Source organism: Mastigoproctus giganteus, chromosome 6 (genome assembly GCF_048544385.1).
Source record: "Mastigoproctus giganteus isolate SK-2022 chromosome 6, ASM4854438v1, whole genome shotgun sequence".
Lineage (NCBI taxonomy): Eukaryota > Metazoa > Arthropoda > Arachnida > Uropygi > Thelyphonidae > Mastigoproctus > Mastigoproctus giganteus.
The window spans coordinates 190,150,037-190,171,658 of NC_143580.1; the positions used below are offsets into that span (position 1 = coordinate 190,150,037).

At 38.5% G+C, this 21,622-nt stretch overlaps 1 protein-coding gene across 1 annotated transcript in view; it reads right to left on the minus strand.

Annotated features, from left to right (window-relative positions):
- BBS8 (tetratricopeptide repeat protein 8) overlaps positions 1 to 21,622 on the minus strand; it is a 284,023-nt gene that overhangs the window by 50,886 nt on the left and 211,515 nt on the right. Inside the window, exon 10 of the mRNA XM_090376638.1 lies at positions 6,124 to 6,246. Within this exon, the coding sequence (XP_090232764.1) occupies positions 6,124 to 6,246 (123 nt within the window). The remainder of the gene's footprint in view (positions 1 to 6,123; positions 6,247 to 21,622) is intronic.

A 21,622-nucleotide genomic window follows, 5' to 3' on the forward strand; every position in this document is an offset into this window, starting at 1 on the left:
ATTATGCCTTCTCTGCTGTTTATAAGTACACCATCGCTATTCTTCAGTTTCAGTATCACTGCTCATGGCTGCTGATTTAAATCCTTTGTTTTCCCTTAATGTTTGTTCTACTTTTCTTGTGTTAAATCTTCTTATGTCCTCTCTTAGTATCTTTCTAATGACTTTGCATAACTCAGTATACTCAATTTTCTCCCTGTCAGTGTTTTTCTTGCTCTTCATTTGTCATCTTCAGTTCATCATGACAAGTGTTTCTTGACTAATTTTTTCTTCTTTGGATTTCTTTTTCCCTATAGGTTTCTTGGGCTTTATCACTTTCAGAAAGTTGTAATATTCCTCGTCGATATCTTGGTCCTGAGCAGTCTGCAGAAGCTCAAACTTGTTCTTAAGTTCCAGTACATACTGCTTTTTCTCCTCCTCTGTTATCTCAAAGACCTAGAGGCAGCCAAGGTCTTTGATCTGATAACCAGATCAAAGACCTTGATCTCGTTATCAGCAGTGATCATTCGTGTATTAAGAATTTGCAGATAAAGGAACCACTAGGTGGCAGTGATCACAGTGTGCTGAAGTGGGATTTACTCAAAGAGGTAACTACCGTCAGGGGTAAAGGAAAGGGTTTTTGCTTCCGTAAAGGGGAGTACAGTGGTCTCAGACAGTTTTTAAATTCTGTACAGTGGGATCGACTGACGATGTTACAAACAGTAAATTCTAAGTGGGAAGCATTCAAGGAATTAATCGTGGAAGCTACTAGACTTTTCATACCGATGAAGAAATATTGTTCAAGGTTTAGGCCTAAATGGTTATCAAATGAACTAATGAGACTCGTGACAGAGAAGAAAAATGCATGGGATGCATATAAATTATCAGGCGACGCAGAAGCCTGTAGCAGATATAAGCTAGTCTGTAATCAAGTCACAAAGGAGGTTCGGCAGGCAAAGGCGGATTACGAGAAATCTTTGGCAAAAGATGCTAAGAAAAACAGCAAGGATTTCTTTACTTATATAAACTCTAAAAGGAAGGGGCTGAATATGATTGGTCCACTTGACATCGATGGTTCGACTGTTGATGATCCTGCTCAGATAGCAAACAAACTGAATGAGTATTTTGCATCTACATTCACACGTGAGGAATCATTACAGTTTGAAAATGGAAGAAGGTTATCAAATTGTAGCAGTGTGCTTAATGATTTTGTAATAACTGAGAGCAAAGTGGAGGAGAAATTGTTGAAGTTAAACATAAGAAAGGCACCTGGGGCGGATGGGATCTATCCAGTTATATTAAAGGAGGCGGCAAAGCAACTAAGCAAACCCTTAGCCATAATTATGAGAGCATCCTTGGATTCAGGGGAGGTTCCCACGGACTGGAGATGTGCAAATGTATCCCCAATTCACAAAGGAGGTTCGAAGGGTGACACGAATAATTACAGACCAGTTAGTTTAACTTCTGTTCCGGGTAAAATAATGGAGTCACTGGTTAAAGATGCATTGCAGGATCATCTAGACAAGACTGCAGCAATAATTCAGACACAGCATGGGTTTGTTAAGGGAAAGTCTTGTCTGACAAATTTGATTGGTTATTATGATGTGGTCACAAAGGAACTGGATGCAAAAAATAATTTTGATATCATATACTTGGATTTCAGGAAAGCTTTTGACACTGTTGCGCATGGAAGACTACTGTACAAATTGGAGCAGAATGGTATTAAGGGTAAGTTGCTACAATGGATAAAAGGATGGTTAAGTGGGAGAAGACAGAGGGTGGTAATCAATGGGTGCTGCTCTTCGTGGACTAATGTTATTAGTGGAGTCCCACAGGGTTCGGTGTTGGGTCCACTGTTGTTTTGTATATTTATCAATGATATTGATGAAGGTATATCAGGCTTAATGTCGAAGTTTGCAGATGACATGAAGGTTGGCAGGGTTGTTAATGACAGTAATGGCAGTGTGCTACTGCAACAGGATCTAGATAATTTGGGCAGATGGGCTAAGAAGTGGCAACTGAAGTTTAACCTTGACAAATGCAAAGTACTGCATATGGGTAGAAGTAACCCCAGAGAAACGTACCAACTGTGTGGTACTACACTTAAGGTGGTAGAAAATGAAAAAGACCTGGGAGTAATTGTGCAGTCAGATATGAAGTTTTCTGAGCAATGTAGACAGGCTGCTAGGGCAGGTCATGGGGTTTTGTCAATGATATATAGGAATTTTGCTAGCAGGGAAAAGGAGGTGATTGTCCCTCTGTATAAGGCAATGGTCAGGCCACGCCTTGAGTACTGCGTACAGGTCTGGAGGCCTCATTTTAGGAAGGATGTAGATTTGCTTGAGCGTGTACAGAGAAGAGCAACACGATTGGTGAGGGGAATGAAGGGATCCTCTTACCAAGAGAGGCTTAAGTTCTGCAAATTGCAGTGGCTGGTGACTAGGCACCTGCGCGGTGATCTGATTGAGGTATATAAGGCCTTGAATGGGTTGAGCACGCTGAATTCTGATGGGATCCTCCCACTTGTTCAGAATACGAACCTACGGGGACATAAGTTCAAATTAAGAAAGGATAGATGTAGAATAGATGTGCGGAAATTTGCCTTTAGCCAGCGGGTGGTTAATTGCTGGAACAAACTTCCATCTGTCGTTGTGGAAGTTGATAGGTTAAATAAATTTAAGGAGGAACTGGACAGGCAATTGGAGGGTATGGTGTGATTTTTTTTTTTTTTTTTTTTGGCTGGTGCTGCATAAGCTCCTACACTTGCTTTCTTGCATCAAGTGCCACTACTACTACTACCTTTGTATTATTTACTCGAGTCAGTTTTTTCCTTTCCTTTCCTACATCTATATCAAGTGTACATCTTACCATTCTGTGATCACTTCCAACATTTACCTTATTCAGGACGGTAACATCATGCACAATATATCTTCTGTTAGTTAGGATGAAGTTGATTTCATTAGTTGTGAATCCATTTGGACTCTTCCATGTCCACTTTCTGTTCACCCTTTTCTTGAAACAAGTGTTCATTACTGACAGTTCTTGAGATTCTGCAAATTCCACAAGTCTTTCACCTCTTTTATTTCTTTCACCAATTCCAAAATTTCTTATAGTTCCTCTTTCTGCGCTGTTTTGCCTTTTTCCAACCTTAGCATTGAAGTCCCCCATAATAATAGTGTAGTGGATTTTCTGCTCATCTAGAAGACTCAATTTCGGTGTACATTTCTTCAACCTCTTCATCACCATGGCTCGATGTTGGTGCATAAATCATTATAATCTTTAGCTTATACCTCTTAGAAATCTTGAGTATTAGTCTTGACACCCTTGGTGATGTACTTTAGAATTCCAAAATGTTGTTTTTAAAATCTTTATGGACCAGAAACCCAACTCCACCTTCACTCCTTTCACTGTTTCCATTGGTGTACAGCAGATTTCCACTTGATAAACTTATAAGTGATTCATTTCTTCTTCTTGTTTCAGCCAAACCGATGATATTCCAATTCACATTTTCTAATTCCTTTTCCAGCTCTAATATCCTGTCTTCACCGACCAATCCCCTATCCATAGCAGTAACTTGCCCTTAATGGGGCAGTATCTAAAGATTTTCTGAAATTGAAGTATACGATGTCAAAATTTTTTTTTACATCTAGTTCCTGTGTTACTGAATCATTGTATCCTATCAGATTGACCAGACAAGATCGTCCCTTAACAAATCCATGCTGTGACTATAGTATAACTGCATTCCTGACAAGATGGCCCTGCATTACTTCTTTAATAAGGACTCCATTATTTGTCTTGAAGCAGAAATCAAACTAACAGGCCTGTAATCACTCAAATCACCCTTTGATCCCCTTTTATGAATTGGTGACATATTTGCATATATATACAGGCCATAGGTCCTCCCCTGAATACACGCATACACTCATAATTATAGCTAAAGGTTTGCTTACCTCTGTTGTTACCTCCCTTTCTATAACTGGATTGATCACATCCACCACAGGTACCTTTTTTATGTTTAGCTTCAACGGTTCTCTTCCACTTTTCTCTCAGTTATCATAAAATCATTTAGCTCCCTGTTAGAATTAGATGTACTTCTAGCATCCCCACCACTAAAACATGCCTCATGTGTGAATGTGAATGCTGTTATTTTGTTGTTTGTTTTTTTAGGAGCATTAGCAACTAAGGCCATATTGCTCCGGGGATATGCGGTGGTCATTCCCTAACCTTTCCGCATCCTCCGTATTTGGTGGTCACGGGCTCGAATCATGTGAATGCAAAATATCTATTCAGTTTGTCAGCAACATAAGCAAGGTCATCACTGCATTAAATCATTCATATATAATGGACCAATGTGGTTCATCCCTTTCCTTTACAAAATAAAGAAGTCTTTGCTGTTTTTCTTTGCAGTTTTTGCCAAAGACTCATCGTAATCTGCCTTAGCTCATCTAGAGGACCAATGTGATTCATCCCCTTTCTTCTACTATTTACAAAAGTAAAGATGTATGCTTCTTTTCTTTGCATTCTTTGTCAGAGACTCATCGTAAGGCAGATTATGATGAGTCTGCAATCAAGCTTGATTGCAGGCTAATTTATATGTAATATAAATTAGCCGGCAATCAACTGACATCAATTATCAGGTGATACTTCTGTATCAGCTGATCATTTATATTCATCCCATGTATTTTTCTTCCCTGCACAAGTCTCATCAGTGTATCATACATCCATTTAGGTCTCCGCGTTAGCCCCTGAGTTTTTATAAAAAGCCTAATATTTTATACAATTACTATCCTAAATGCTTCCATGTTGAATTAACTGTTGGCAACATCCTCTATTGGTCCCAATAAATAGATTTTTAAAACTGTCTGAGATCTTTATGAATACAAAAGCCCTTCCCATTGCCTCTAACAATAGTTACATCTTTAAGTAAATCTCACATCAATACACTGTAATCATTGCCATCTAGTGGTTCTTTTATTTGCAGATTCTTAATGCATTAAGAGCAACTACTGATAATTCAGATCAAGAGTATCTCTTTTTTCCTAAAGTTTCTAAAGAAGGAATGAAATGGTATTATAAATTAAATAAATAAATAACCATTGATAATTATGAATGTGGTAATTGGCCTATTCTAAATTTAAAGTATTTTTACTACACAAATTTAAAAACTTATTAACTATTGTGGATATTACATCTTAGTACTACAGCACATGTAGCATTATCTGACAAGGGGGAAAATATGAAAAAATATTATATGCCAGCAATAGATATCTTGCTTATGTTGAGTATGTCTACTGCAGAGCTAAGCAAAAAAAAAAATAAAATAAAATAAAAAATAAAGGAGAGTAAACGAGAAAAATCTATTACCTATATATATATATATATATATAACTTAGGTGTAAGGTTAACAAAAAAGGAAAGGAAAAGTCATTTATGTTTGAAAACATCTATCTACCTTGCAGGAATGTTTACCTATATTGTAATGATACACAAAGAGCAATCATGATACAATATTAAAATTACATATAATATTTAAACATTATGCAATAATGATATACAATAAAGGTCAAAATGACTTTAAGCAAACATGTATAACCTCAGTGATGCAACTACCAGGTTGGAGGATGTGCAACTATGTCCAGGGCCCAACCCATACTTCACCTTAAGTGAGCCCATTGTTCCGCTTCATCTTAAGAGGGCCTGGCCCCACTCCTCCTGTTGATACCACTGTACAACTAATGTTGCAGAATTTTATTATATAAATAATATAACAGTTTTGGAGTTAAGCTCTTATTTTAATATTTTATCATAAGTGACTTTTAATGGTGTAATAAACATTATCTGATATGAATTTCTTATTAGAAATTCATCATTTATTTATTATCTTCACTAGTTCAATAATAATGCACTGTCCATCAAATAAAGAAGAAAATTACAGAAATGATCAAAATACAAATTTATTGGCTTGTTAATTTTTCAGCACTAGTTATGTACAACATGCTTCAATAAGTAAGGTTAAATAAATTTTTACACTAATTTGGGAATATTATTTTATATTAACTTGCTTCTATTAATGCTTATCAAAAACAGACTATTATATTAAAATATTTCCATCACAGATAATACTGCACTTTTTTATTTTGTCAATACCTGATCTGTATTGCCTTTAGTTGCTTCTATAACACCCAAATTGTTATAGGACTCAGCATGATCATTATTAGCAGACAGAGCAAGTCTGAAACACTGAGATGCAAGGTTCTTGTCACCAATGCCCTATATAAAATAAATGACAAAGTTCTTTAGGTTGAAAACAAGTTCAATATCAGGCTATAAAGCTTATTACATTGAAGAATATAGTATAATAGTACATTGGTTACGAAGAGGAGAGGAGAGAGAGACAGAGAGAAGGTTAGCAGTTAAAGTTTAGCCTGGTAAACAAATGTGTTTTTTTTTTTCTCCTAAAAATCCAGGTATTGTTGGATATGAACATAGGTGAAGCAGTCTTTTTTGTGTGTGAGTGATTAGACAGGACTGAGTTTTACAAGGCGTGAAGTTAGACAAGTTATCTTCCTCCAATGGAAAATAACATAGAGACTACCATTTAGGGAAGTGGTAATTATGCAGAACAATGGGTTTATATGACATCAGATCAAATTCATTTAGCAACTCTTTTAGTTTCTTCAAAGTTTGGATGAATTCCATTCATCCAAACTTTGAAGTCATTTTGTGTCATTATGTTTGGATGAATTGCATTAATCCAAACATAATGACACAAACCAAAAGGTCCCCCGTGGATTGACACTAACTGAATCCATACTGGCAATTATTAATCAGATGTGAAGGTTCAGAAGAGTGGAAGAGCTGGCAGGTTCTCTATTACTCTGGAAAAGATTGAGATAAAAGTAACAGAATTATAACTAGAAAGCAGGATTTGTCACCTTCTTAACTATGATGCAAAAGTTTTAAGAACAACTATAAATTTATTTGGTTTTAAATTTATTCAATGTTCTATCCTTTTTCTATCAATAAATCATCAAACATTAATACATTTGCTGCATTAATGTGTATACGCATTCAGCAGCAATCCAGATGCTGTGTAATAATGCATATAAGCAATACAGAACAGCACCCAACATGCTGTAACACAGACAGATGGTGTATACAAGGAATTTGTTTCTGTTTGTGTTAATTTTTTAAATTTATTTCAAACGCAGGAGGGGGGTTATTTTACCTCTCCTGAGGTTATTTGTAGCATTGCTGTGCCCTTTTCAAATTATCAATTAAAGCTTATTGCCCCTGGGATCCTCACTCTTTGAACTTGGGTGAGGTGGGGTTTTAGTCTGTTCACAAATAGATTTTCAGAACTTTAGCATTAGCATTAGTAGAGGCATTTGATGCAAGAAAGCAAGCTTATGCAGCATCAGCCAAAAAAAAAAATAAATAAATAAAAAATAACCACTTCCACTTCACCCCTCTGTTCGTTCGAAATACCTGTCCAGCTGAGCCTTAAACTTATTTAGGCTATCAACTTCCACGACAAGGGATGGAAGTCTGTTCCACCTACCAACTACCCGCTGGCTAAAGGCAAATTTCTGCACATCTATCCTACATCTGTCTTTCCTCAATTTGAATTTATGCCCTCTCAGGTGATTATTCTAAGCAAGAGGAAGAATACCATCAGCATTGAGCATGCTCAAACCATTCAAGGCTTTGTACACCTCTATCAGATCACCTCGCTGGTGCCTAGGTTCCAGACACTAATTTGCAAAACTTAAGCCTTTCTTCGTAAGAGCACCCCTTTGTCCCATTCACCAATCTTGTTGCCCTTCTCTGTACTCATTCCAGCAGCTCTACATCCTTCTTGAAATGAGGCCTCCAGGCCTGTATACAGTACTCTAGGTGTGGCCTGACCATTGCCTTATACAAGGGAATAATCACCTCCTTATCCCTGCTAGAAAAATTCCTATATATCATTGACAATACACCATGAGCTACTCTTGCAGCCCGTCTGCACTGCTCAGAGAACTTCATATCTGCCTGCACAACCACCCCCAGGTCCCTTTTATTCTCTACCACTGTCAGTGTAGTACCACAGAGTTGATACGTTGCTCTGGGGTTGCTGTTTCCCATATGTAGTACTTTACATTTGTCAATGTTAAACTTCATTTGCCACCTCGAAGCCCATCTGCTCAACCTTTCCAAATCCTGTTGCAGCAGCATAGTGTCAGTAGTGTCCTTGACAACCCTGCCAACCTTCGTATCGTCTGCAAACTTGGACATTAAGCCTGATATACCATCATCAATATCATTTATAAATACAGAAAACAATAAAGGACCCAATACTGAACCCTGAGGGACTCCACTAATAACATTAGTCCACGATGAGCAGTGTCCATTGATTACCACTCTCTGTCTTCTCCCCCTCAACCACCCCTTTATCCATAGCAGCAATTTGTCTCCAATGCCACACTGCTCCAATTTGTGCAGCAGTCTTCCATGTGCAACAGTATCAAAGGCCTTTCTAAGATCCAAGTATATAATATCAAAGTTATTCCCTGCATCCAGTTTTTTTGTGACTACATCATAGTATCCAATCAAATTGGTCAGGCAAGACTTCCCCTTAACAAAACCATGTTGTGTCCTAGCTATAACTGAAGTCTTGTCTAGATGATCCTGCAGTGCTTCTTTAACCAGTGCCTCCATTAATTTTCCGAGAACAGAAGTTAAACTCAGAGGTCTATAATTACTTGTGTCAGCCTTTGATCTTCCTTTGTGAATTGGGGTCACATTTGCACATCTCCAGTCCATGGGTACCTCCCCTGAGTCCAAGGAAGCTCTCATAATTATGGCTAAGGGTTTGCTTACTTCCTTTGCTGCCTCCTTTAATATAACTGGATAGATCCCATCCACCCCAGGTGCCTTTCTTGTGTTTATCTTCAACAATTTCTCCTCCACTTTGCTCTCAGTTATTACAAGATTCTCTAGCTTACTGCTAGAGTTGAATACACCTCTGGCATTCCCCTCGCTGAATAACTCCTCATGTGTGAATGTCGATGCAAAATATTCATTTAGTTTGTTAGCTACCTGAGCAGGGTCATCAACAGTTGACCCATCGATATCAAGTGGACCAATCTGATTCATCCCCTTCCTTCTAGAGTTTACATAAGTAAAGAACTCTTTCCTGTTTTTCTTTGCATCCCTTGCCAAGGATCTCTCGTAATCTGCCTTCGCCTGCCTAACCTACTGTGTAACTTGGTTACAGATCACTTGTATCTATCATAGGCGTCTGTGTCACGTGTTAATTTGTACGTATCCCATGCATTTTTCTTCTCTGCCATATGCCTCATTAGTTCATCTGACATCCATTTAGGCCTAAACCTTGAACAATATTTCTTAGTTGGTATGTAAAGCCTAGTAGCTTCCAAGATAAGTTCTTTGAATGCTTCCCATTTTGAATTTGCTGTTGGCAATATCATCAGTTGATCCCACTGTATAGAATTAAAATACTGTCTCAGTCCATTGTAGTCACCTTTACGAAAGCAATACCCCTTCCCTTTACCCCTAATGGTAGTTACTTCTTTGAGTAACTCCCACTTCAGAACACTGTGATCACTGCCACCTAGTGGTTCATTTATCTGCAGAATCTTTGATCCATTGTAGTCGCCTTTACGAAAGCAATACCCCTTCCCTTTACCCCTAATGGTAGTTACCTCTTTGAGTAACTCCCACTTCAGAACACTGTGATCACTGCCACCTAGTGGTTCATTTATATGCAGATTCTTAATGCATGAAGAATCACTACTGATAATCAAATCAAGAGTATTACTCCCTCTAGTTGCCTCCCGAACATGCTGATGTAGAAAACAATCATCCAATAAATCCACAAAAGCCTTGCTAGTGTGTGAGTGACCAGCCCCCAAATTCCAGTCAATATCTGGGAAATTAAAATCCCCCATTATAAGACTCTCTGCTTTACTGGCCCACTCTATTTCTCCGAACAGTTTCTTATTGTACTCATCAGAGTCATTAGGCCTATAGCACACTCCTACTCTCAATTTTGATCTCCCAATGCTTATGTCACACCAAACTGACTTGACACTGCACTGTCCAGCGATGTTGACTGGCTTCACTTCCTTGGATTTTATGTGTTTTTTAACTAATAGCATAACCCCTCCTCCCTTCCTATCCTGTCTATCCTTTCTGTAGACATTGTACTCCCCAAATTCCAGTTCTGCATTCCTTATATCTGTGTGACACCACGTCTCTGAAATCCCCACAATATCTGCCTTTGATGTTTTGAGCAATACCTCAAATTCATCAAATTTATTTACTAAACTCCTAGCATTGGTGTACACGCAAGTATACATGCACCTGTTCTTTTTCTTAGCTACCCTAACACAACCCATGTGTTTACTTGTACCCCAATGATTACCAGCAGTCTCTGAAATATCCTGCATCTTATTTTCCAGGCTGCTGCTCTTTCCAATAGAAGCAGTGCAAGAATCACTTTCACCTCTGCCATTGGCTACTGTTAATCTATTAGTCCTTGTATCCCCTCAATCTAGCAGTTTTCCGACCCACCTAACACTGCCTCGATAGCATCAGCAAACATTCTTGTACCCTTTCTATTTAAGTGTATCCCATCCCTGTAGAAGCGGTCTCTCCTGTTAACAAGTACAGACCAGGCTGAAAAAAATTCTACCCCTTGAGCCCTGCACAATCTTTCCAGGGCCGAATTGATTGACAGGGCTCTCATCATATACTCCCTCCTATCGTGTCTGGGCAGAATTGCAGACACTTTCAATTTCAACCCTAATTCACGGCTTTTTTTCATCAGTGACCTGTACTTGTCAAGTAATTCGGCCGGTCTCCTACTCTTAATATCATTAGTGCCAACGTGTACAACTATATCACCTTTTGTGCCCTTAAAAGATGATATCCGCTCTACAACGTCATCAACTTTTGCCCCTGGCAGACATACCCTGGTCCTTTTATAAGTCATTCAAGATACACTGTGTGCTTTGGGCTCTTGATCCTGATTGTTTGTAAATTTGAAAATAGTTAGCTGATTCTCACTGTTGAGATCCAGCTTTTATTGTAAATAGTACTTAAGTTCGCCTAACTCAATGCCAGAGATCACTCCTGTGCATCAGGCAACACAGCGGCAATCTCCAAAGCAGAATGCGCTGGTCCCACAAGAACTAGTTATAGTTGGTGACTCTATTGTCAGGAAGAAAGGGAATATATTATGCAAAAAAGGATAGGTAGAACAGGAGCAGAGTATATCTGCCAGAGGCAAAAGTTGATGATGCTGTGGAGCAGATATCATCTTTTAAGGGCACAAAAGGTGATATTGTACACGTTGGCACTAATGACCTTAAGAGTAAGAGATCTGCAGATTTACTTAACAAGTATAGGTCAATGTTGAAAAAAAGTTGTGAGTTCGGGTTGAATTTGAAAGTGTCTGCAATTCTGCCCAGATACAATACGAGAGTATAAATGATGAGAGCCCTGTCAATCAATTCGGCCCTGGAGAGATTGTACAAGGCTCAAGGGGTAAAATTTTTTTCAGCCTGGTCTGTACTTGTTAACAGGAGAGACTGCTTCCACGGGGATGAGATACACTTAAATAAAAAGGGTGCAGAATATTTGCTGATGCTATCGAGGCAGTGTTAGGTGGGTCAGAAATCTGCTAGCTTGGGGTGATTCACACACTAAAAGATTAACAGTAGCCGTAGGAAGAGATGAAACGATTCTTGCACTGCTTCTATTGTAATGAGCAGCAGTCTAGAGAGCAAGTTGTGGGGACTTCAAGAGCTGCTGGGAGTCATCATGGAACAAATAAATACATGGGCTGTGTTATGGTAACTAAGACCAAGAACAAGTGAATATATACTTGCATGTACACCAATGCTAGAAGTACAGTAAATAAATTTGATGAATTTGAAGTGCTGATCAAGGCATCAAGGCAAATATCGTTGGGATATCAAAGACATGGTGTCACACAGATATAAGCAGTGCAGAATTGGAATTTGGGGGTTACAGAAAGGATAGACAGGGTAGGAAGGGAGGTTAATTTAATTAAGAAACACAAAATCTAACGAAGTGCATTCAGTTGACATGGGTGGACAGTGCAATGTTGAATCAGTATGATGTGACATACACACTGGGAAAGGAAAAATGACAGTAGGAGTGTGTTATAGGCCTAATGACTCGGATGAGTAGAACGAACAATTGTGCAGACAAATAGAGTGGGCCAGTAAATCAGAATGTCTTGTAGTGGGGGATTTTAACTTTCCAGATACTGACTGGAACTTGTGGGTTGGTCACTCACATGCTAGCAAGACCTTTGTGGATTTATTGGAGGTTTCCTTTCTACAGCAACATGTTCGAGGGCAAGCAGAGGAGGTAATACCCTTGATCTGATTATCAGCACTGATGACGCATGTGTCAGGAATTTTCAGATAAAGGAACCACTAAGTGACAGTGATCACAGTCTACTGATGTGGGATTTACTTGAAGATGTAACTACCATCAAGGGTAAAGGGACGGGCTTTTGTTTTCGTAAAGGTGAAATGCATGGGATGAATATAAATTAGCAGGTGACACAGAAGCCTACAGGAGACATAAGCTAGTCTGTAATCAAGTCACATTTTCTCATAATTTTGATTATGAGAAATCCTTGGCAAAGGATGCAAAGAAAAACAACAAAGACTTCTTTACTTATGTAAACTCTAGAAGAAAGAAGATGAATCAGATTGGTCCACTTGATGTTGGTGGTTCGACTGTTGATAATCCTGCTCAGATAGCTGACAAACTGAATGAGTATTTTGCATTGACATTCGCACATGAGGAATTCTGTAAGGAAGGGGATGACAGAAGTTTACTAAACTCTAACAGGAAGGTAAATGATTTTGTAATAACGGAGAGCAAAGTGGAGGAGAAATTGTTGAAGTTAAACATAAAAAAGGCACCTGGGACAGATGCAATCTATCCAGTTATATTGAAGGAGGCAGCAAGGGAAGTACACAAACCCTTAGCCATAATTATGAGAGCATCCTTAGATTCAGGGATGGTCCCCATGGACTGGAGATGTGCAAATGTATTCCCAATTCACAAAGGAGGTTCAAAGGGGAATGCAAATAACTATAGACCTGTTAGTTTTAACTTCTGTTGCGGGAAAAATAATGGAGTCACTGGTTAAAGAAGTGATGCAGGAACACCTAGACAAGACTGCAGTAATAGTTCAGACACAGCATGAGTTTGTTAAGGGGAGGTCTTGTCTGACCAATCTCGTTGGATACTACGATGTGGCAGCAACTGGATGCAAAAAATAATTTTGATATCATATACTTGGATTTCAGAAAAGCTTTTGATACTGTTGCACATGGAAGACTGCTGTACAAATTGTAGCAGTATGGCAGTTGCTGCAATGGATAAAGGGATGGCTCAGTGGGAGATATCAGAGAGTAGTAATAAATCGATACTGCTCTACGTGGATTAATGTTATTAGTGGTGTTTCCAGGGTTCGGTGCTTGGCCCATTGTTGTTTTGTGTATTTATTAATGATATCGATGAAGGTATATCAGGATTAATGTCCAAGTTTGCAGATTATACAAAGGTTGGCAGGTTGATAATGATAGTAAAGACAGTATGCTACTGCAACCGGATCTAGAAAAGTTAGGTAGATGGGCTGAGAAGTGGCAACTGAAGTTTAATATTGACAAATGCAAAGTACTGCATATGAGTAGCAAGTAACCCATGAGAAACATACCAAATGTGTGGTGCTACACTCAGGGAGGTGGAGAACAAAAAAGGGTAATTGTGCAGGTGGATATGAAGTTCTCTGAGAAGTGCAGACAGGCTGCCAGAGCAGGTCATGATGTTTTGTCAGTGATATATAGAAATTTTGCTAGCAGGGACAAGGAGGTGATTATACCTTTGTATAGGACAATGGTCAGGACACACCTTGAGTACTGCATCAGGTCTGGATGCCTCTGGTGCACTATGGCCATAGTTGCCAATGCACCTAAGAAATCTCTAAACCAACCAAACAACCAACTGGATGCCTCATTTTAGGAAGGATGTAGAGTTGCTCGAACGCGTATAGAGAAGGGCAACAAGATTGGTGAGAGGAACAAAGGGGGTCTTTTACTAGAAGAGGATTCAATTCTGTCAGTTGCAGCATCTGGAGAGTAGGCACCTGCAAGGTGATATGATTGAGGGGTACAAGGCCTTGAATGGTTTTAGCAGGCTTAATGCCAATGGGATACTTCCACTTGCTGATATTAAGAACCTGAGGGGGCATAGATTCAAATAAAGGAAAGACAGGTGTAGAATAGATGTGCGGAAGTTTGCCTTTAGCCAGTGGGTAGTAGATGGAGCAGACTTCTCTCTGTTGTTGTGGAAATTAATAGCTTAAATAAATTTAAGGCTGAACTAGACAAACATTTTGAGTGATCGGATGGGTGAAATGAGATAGATTTTTTTTTTTTTTTTTTTGGTTGATGCTCTATAAGCTTGCTTTCTTGCATCGTATGCCTTAACTTTAATTATATATTGTGATGAAGGAAAACTCTGATAGTACAGAACCTCCAGAAAGAATTAGTGAGGAGGAACTGGAAGAAGTGACATCAGCAGTCACTGACAATGAAAAAGAAGAAATTAGTCAGGAGATCTTATCACAGGCACAAGATCTGGCTGGGATTGAGATTTTTTTCTGGGAGAAATATTCCAAGGACTCCACATAGAGGCTTAAGGTTTTGCATCATCAACTCTCTTGGGCCTCAGGGCTCACGATCAAAAAGTCAAATTAAGACGAGGAAGAGAAAATCAAGGACAGGAAATAGTACAAAAAAGGGCCAATCTGATAAAGAAACAGGTGGGACATGTAAAAGAAGACAAAAAATATCATAGTAAAGAAAGGTCTACATTTCGAGAATTTGATTATGTGAGGGATATAAGAGGAAGATTGAAGGCATACTTTTTTGATAAACATAGTCAGGTTCCAACTGCCATGATGCAGACAATTCTAGAGTTGTGGGATGTGTTGGAGACTAAAGCTATGGATATATTTATGGATAATTTGTTATTAAAAGAGAAATTGGAGGAAAAAAACTCATGAAGAAAAGACCTATGCAGGAGTTGTACAAGAAGGATCAAAAGATCAGAAGAAGGTTCCTAAAGTTTTATTAATAAAAGGTATATAAGTGAGAAATTCAAAACTAGTGAAGAAGTTAAAGAGGAATTATTGAAGGAAGTGAAGCCCTTATTGAAAGATGTGAAAGTGAGGAACATAAAAATAGTTAGAGATCTTGGTGTCCGAGTGGAGGCTGAGGGAGATGATGGCATAAGCAAAATCAGAGTTTCCAAGAATACAAGAAGTAGGATTAAAGCTCACTCTACCACAAGTAATTCACCCAAAAATTTGGATTTATGATATTGAAAATTATGTTAATCAAGAAGAATTTCTAAAACAATTGTGGATGAGAAATTGTAAGGACTATGGGATATCCAAAAAGGTATTCAATAATAATGTTAAAGTTATATCTAAAAATAGAACTAGTAATAATGATAGGGTGAATTGGGTTCTGAAAGTTAAGTCGAAGGTTTGGAAAGTAATAGGTAAGCGTGAGAGGTTGTATGCTTCGTGGATGGCATTCAAGTTTCGTGAAACCTTCTCAATGACACAAGATATTGCTTTGGTTCAAGAGCCTTATGAGGTGTTGAACTGGGTGAGAAGATACCCAGTAAGCTAACAAATAATTTCTGAAGGTAAACATCCAAGAACTGCTACTTTGGTTAGGAATGTAAATTTGGTGGTTACCAAAATAACTCACCTTTCGGATGAAAATATGGTATGCTGTGAGGTTATTGGTATATTTGGGCAAGTACATTTTGGTTCCTTGTACTGCTCTCCCTCTGAGGAAATAGAACCATATGTAAGGAAATTTGAGAGAATGTGCCATATGTTGCGACCTAATGATGTTATAGTAGTTCTTTAGTTCTTGATTCAAATGCAAATTCCACACTTTGAGGTGGAAGAGTGTCCAATGAAAGAGAAGAAATATTCAAATATTTCCTTTCTGCCTCAGTGTTAGTGGTAATGAATCAGCCTGGACATCAACCAACTTATTCCACTGTATGTCGAGAGTACTATATAGATTTTATGATGTGTACAATCTCGATTTATAGTGGAATTGAAAATTTCATTGTAGTGGAAGACTTTTCAACGGATGATCACAATGCAATCCTCTTTGAATTGGGTGGTGATGTTGTTATCCAAGAAGATAGAGAATTAAAAAGACTTGCTATAAATATAGCAAACTGGGCTAAGTGCAACTTGGCCTTTTGTGCTCAAATAGATAGAGTTCATTGAGATGAATTTTCAAGAGATAGAACATGTTAAGAAATTACAGGATATTTTGTATTTTTTTTATTATTATTTTTTTTTATGTAAATCCCAAACACGAGAAGTATTAGAACCTATAGTACTAGGTACCATGCTTGGGTTGGAGGTTAAAAAGACGAAAGAAGATATTTGTTGACATTGGACTTGAACTTCTGTAGACTGTAATTTTGAGGAAATACGTATGAAGGTTGTTCAAGAAAACGGCAGTTCAATGAATAAACGAGGAAGATGAAAGGTTCGTTCTGTGAGTTTGAAGTTTGACAGTAAATGGATGTTGGCTGGTGGTGGCACGTGTTCGGAATGATTTAAAGGAGAGAGAGCGGGCATTATAGAAGCCAATTCAGAAGAACAGCGCAGATGGAAATATCTGTAGAAGAGACATGCAGCAGAAACAGTACCTCTATGAGAGAGCGAGTGGAGAGACTCTGTTAGAGATGAATCATTAATTAACCTAACTGCCTCTTCTGAATGAAATCAAGAGCCTGAGAGAGGTTTTGGGGACACCACCCCAGATGTGGGAACAATATTCCATGGTAAGGTGAATTTGCGATTTGTACAGAGTGAACAACTGTTTGGAACAAAAGTAACGCCAAAAGCGAAAAAGAAAACCAAGTTTTTTAGATGCAGAGGAAGCAATATTTGTAATGTGCTTATGCCAAGAGAGATTAGAAGTCAGGGTAAACCCCAAAAGAGTTATATCATTTTCCCTAGAAATCGGAGTGTCGCCAAAGATAAGCACAGGAGAAGAAAAATCCTCTTTGCGAGATATAAGACAAGACTGGGTTTTAGAAGAATTGACATCAAACTAAGTTGTCTTTGCCCCACTGGAGAATTACCTGGAGATCGGGATTTAAGGAATTCGTAGCAGATTTTCGAGAAGTTAAAGCTGATTGAGCAAGGCAAAGTTTCTCAAAATGGAAAGTGGAATGCAATGTGCTATCATCAGCAAAACTATGGATAGGATTTCCAGTCAATGGAAGAAGGTCATTAATATACAAGAGGAAAAGAGTGGGGGAAAGAACTGAACCTTGGGTTCAGTTCTTTCTCCAGCATTAGTGGAGAAGTTAGAAGACAGAGAGCCATCTACCATCACCCTCAGTGAGCGATCAGAGAGAAAACTGGATAACCAATTAGAAAAGACAGTTGACAAACCATAAGATGGAAGCTTGTTTAGAAGACCTTTATGCCAAACATGATCAAAAGCCTTGGAGATGTCAAGAACAACTGCTTGTGTTTCACCGAACTTTTCCATTGAATTAGTCCATAAATGGGTAACATAAGACATAATATTACCAGTGGATCGACACTGACGGAATCCATGTTGGCAATTGCTGATCAGACAGAAGGTTTTTAGGTAGTTTAAGACTTGGCAGTTAATTGATTTCTCCATTACTTTAGAAAGAGTAGAAGTAATTGCAATGGGACGATAATTGGATGGGAGGGATTTGTCACCCTTTTTAGGAATTGGCTGGATATGAGCAAATTTCCAAACAAAAGGAAAAACACCTTTGGAATAAGAAAGCGAAAAAAGGTGGCAAAGAACAAGAGTAAGTTCAGGAGCACAGGTTTTGAGAACAAGTGGGGAAATTCTTTTTTGCATTCTCGGGACCTGGAGCTTTCTTAGCATCAAGTTTCGTCAAAATCCTTCTGACATCCTTTTGACAGAAGACCACAGGAGACATTGAATGGAGCATGTTGAGAATGGTGGGAGGTGCTTTACCAAGATCATTAATACATGAGTTGGAAGAAAAATGGGATGCTAGCAGGTCAGCTTTATCCTTGGCTGAAGTGACAACAGAACCATCTGGTGTGGACAGAGGTTGGAGCAGATATGGACGGCTACCATAAGGCAAGAAGCAAGTTTTCTACTCTTAGCCTGTTCAAACTCTAGTTTGGACTGATTAATAACTGCTTTGCAATTGTTGCGAGCTTTGGTGTAGGCAGAAAATGAAACCGAAGAATTAGAAACAAGCCAATTATGATATGCAACGTTCTTCTCATGAACAGCCTTAGTACATTTATTGGAAAACCAAGGTTTAGATAAAGGACGAGATTTTAAAGTGTAGTGTGGGATAAAGGATTCCATTCGTGCAAGAATAATTTCACTGACACGATCTGAGCAAACTTTGACATCAGAAGTTTTGAAACAGTAATCCAACCAAGGAAAAGAAGAAAAGAAATCTCGCAGGTCATCCCATTTTGCATTCTTGTAATGCCAAACAATATGAGGCTGGGAATAGCCATGAGATAAAGGCTCCATTGGAGAAGAGACAATCACCAAGTTGTGATCTGAGGTGCCTAAAGGACCTCTCACTTCTACCGTGTACTTAGAAGGGTTGTTTGTGAGAAAAAGATCAAGCCTGTTGGCTGTATGGTTAAGATTGTCCGGTATTCTTGTAGGTAAATGAACAATCTGTGCAAGGTCATTAGTAATTGCAAAAGCCTCAGCATCTCGACCAGCTGGGTTGGTGTGACTAGAAAAAAGGAAGCCACCTGGAGTTGTGAACATTAAAATCACCAAGGAAAATTACCTCACTGTTAGGAAAGTTGGACTGGAGAAAGTCAAAGAGCTCCAAGTGATTAGTGGAGTTGGGAGAATGGTAGAGACAACAGATGAATTTTAGCCAGAGAAGATCGAAAAGAGGAGATTCCAAATTAACAAGTCTCTGACTTGTTAATTTGGAATCGGAATATCGGAAAGGAAATATCAGAACGGACATATACACAAGTACCACCTTTGAGGCGAAAGGAATCATACAGTAAATAATTTGGGCAACTGAGATGAACAGTAGTTGAATCAACTGATAACTGAGATTCTGTCAGGAAAAGTACATGAATTTCACACAATGAGGTTTGGTTTGGTTTGGTTTTGGTTTTATTGGCGCATTAGCTACTAAGGCTATAATGCGCCAAGACCAGGTTCACAATGAGGTTGAGAGATTTTGAGCCAGAGAAGATCAAAAAGAAGAGAAGACGATATGTCGTCTATGTGTAGTACGCGAAGAGAGAAGTATGGAAGGCGTCCTGTTAATTGGTGGAGTAGTTCTTTGGCCTTGCAGAGGATAGAGTTAAGAACTGTAATGAAGCAATTTCAATCTTATCGTCGAGTCTTTGATATGATTATGGCTGATGTATATAAATCAGAGTATAAATGATTAAGATGGCAATATGTAAAAAATATAAGGAGTGTAAAAAATATAAGGAGTGTAAATAATATAAAGGAAACTTCATGGAAGAAGTTTATTAAAGAAAAGGGTTCAAGAGACCCATGGGGCTCAGTCTTTAAATTGGTTGTTTATGCTTTCGGAGTTGGAACTGTATTTTCTATTGATTGGTATGGTTCTACCAACAAAGCCTTGGACGAGTTATTTCCGTGATTGGAGATGGAATAGACTGAGGCATCAAGAGATGGTCAGATTCAATGCTTCATATCGATCTCAGTGTGAAGAGGAGTTATTTTCTCAAGATGAAGTTTCAGAGGCAATTGCACAGGCTAAAGACGACCGATCACTGGGGTTAGATTTAGTTGAAGTGAAGGTAATGAAGAGGGCGCATATAATTTAAGATCTAGTGTATTCTTGCAAATATATAATAAGTGTTTAGAAAAGGGTTCCTTTTCCCAGTTTGGAGAACTGCACTGTTAAGACTTATTTTAAAAAGTCCAGAGAAGACACCGGAGGAGCCTGAGGTATACCGTCCAATTTCTTTGCTTTCGGTGTTGGCAAAAACTTATGAACGGCTCTGTGTGAGCAGAGTGATGATTAAGTATGAACAAGAGCTGTTTTGTAATGAATGGGCCTGGTGTACTGGGGTCCATGGTTGTGAAGAATATACAATGATAACCCAGTTTAAAGAGACTTGTCAATCTTGAAAGCTTCTGCCATTGTATATTTTATTGTATTATATTAAACTGGGTTATCATTGTATATTCTTCACAAGAGCTGTTTCTTCTTGTAATCAATTTGCTGTTGTCTTCTTGTAATCAATTTGCTGTTGTCTTCTTGTAATATATATAAGAAAGGACAGGCAACAGAGGATGCCATATGCCATATGGTGAAGTATACACAGGATTATGGTGGGCAGTATGTCTTGGGTATGTTTGTCCATTTTCATGGTGCATTTGATAGATTGTGGTGGGAAGGAATCCTGACTAGAATAAGGGCTACTGGGTGTTCAGAAAAGTTATTCTCTGTATTTAAACAATACAGGGTGTCCCAAAAAGGTGTAACCAATTTTAAACGTTTGTAACAAATGTAATTTTAATGATAGAAACACAAAACCTGGGCTAAATGTGAGAAAAACAGTTGAAGTTTTTACTGACATTCAACATGTGCACCACTTGTCACACGAACAACATCTAATCGGCAATAAAGTTCATTCCATGTTTTTTCAAGGATGTCACGCTTAATCATGGTAATTGCATTTGTAATCCTGCGCTTTAAGTCTGCGATGTCTGTAACAGGGATCTTGTAGACTGTGACTTTGATGAATCCCCATAAGAAGAAATCATAAGGGGATAAATCTGGTGAACATGGTGGCTATGCAATGGGACCATCATGCCCAATCCAACAGCCAGGAAACTTGTCATCAAGAGACCTCCTCACACTCAAAGCCCAATGTGGCGGTGCTCCATCCTGTTGGAAAATAACCCCATTTGGCAGTTCATCCAATTGAGGATACATATAAAGCTCAAACATGTCCTGGTAATTATCCACTCTCACAGTCGCTTCTTTAAAGGATTATTAGTTTCCTATTGTTTGTATTGCTCATTTGAAATTGGTTACACCTTTTTGTTTGTGTGAAAGTGGTGCACATGTTGAATGTCAGTAAAAACTTCAACTGTTTTTCTCACATTTAGCTCAGGTTTTGTATTTCTATCATTAAAATTACATTTGTTACAAACATTGAAAATTGGTTACACCTTTTTGGGACACCCTGTATTTTTATGCAAGGAAAGTTGTTGTAAAAACGGCTTATACAGTGATAGTAAGAGATGTAGTTAGAAGATGTCCTCAAAGCTCAGTGATCGGTCCTCAGGGTTGGTGCATGACAATAGATGAATTTCTGAAGCATAATTATATTGGGGTCGATGTGGACAACCTTCTCTTTTTAGTGTATGGCAGAGGTTCCCAAACTTTCTCAGTTCACGATGCCCCATGTGTCTCAGTAACTTTTTCATAGCGCTCCTAGTGTTTCAGTATTTTTTTCATGGGGCCCCTAGACCAAAAGAAATACCTA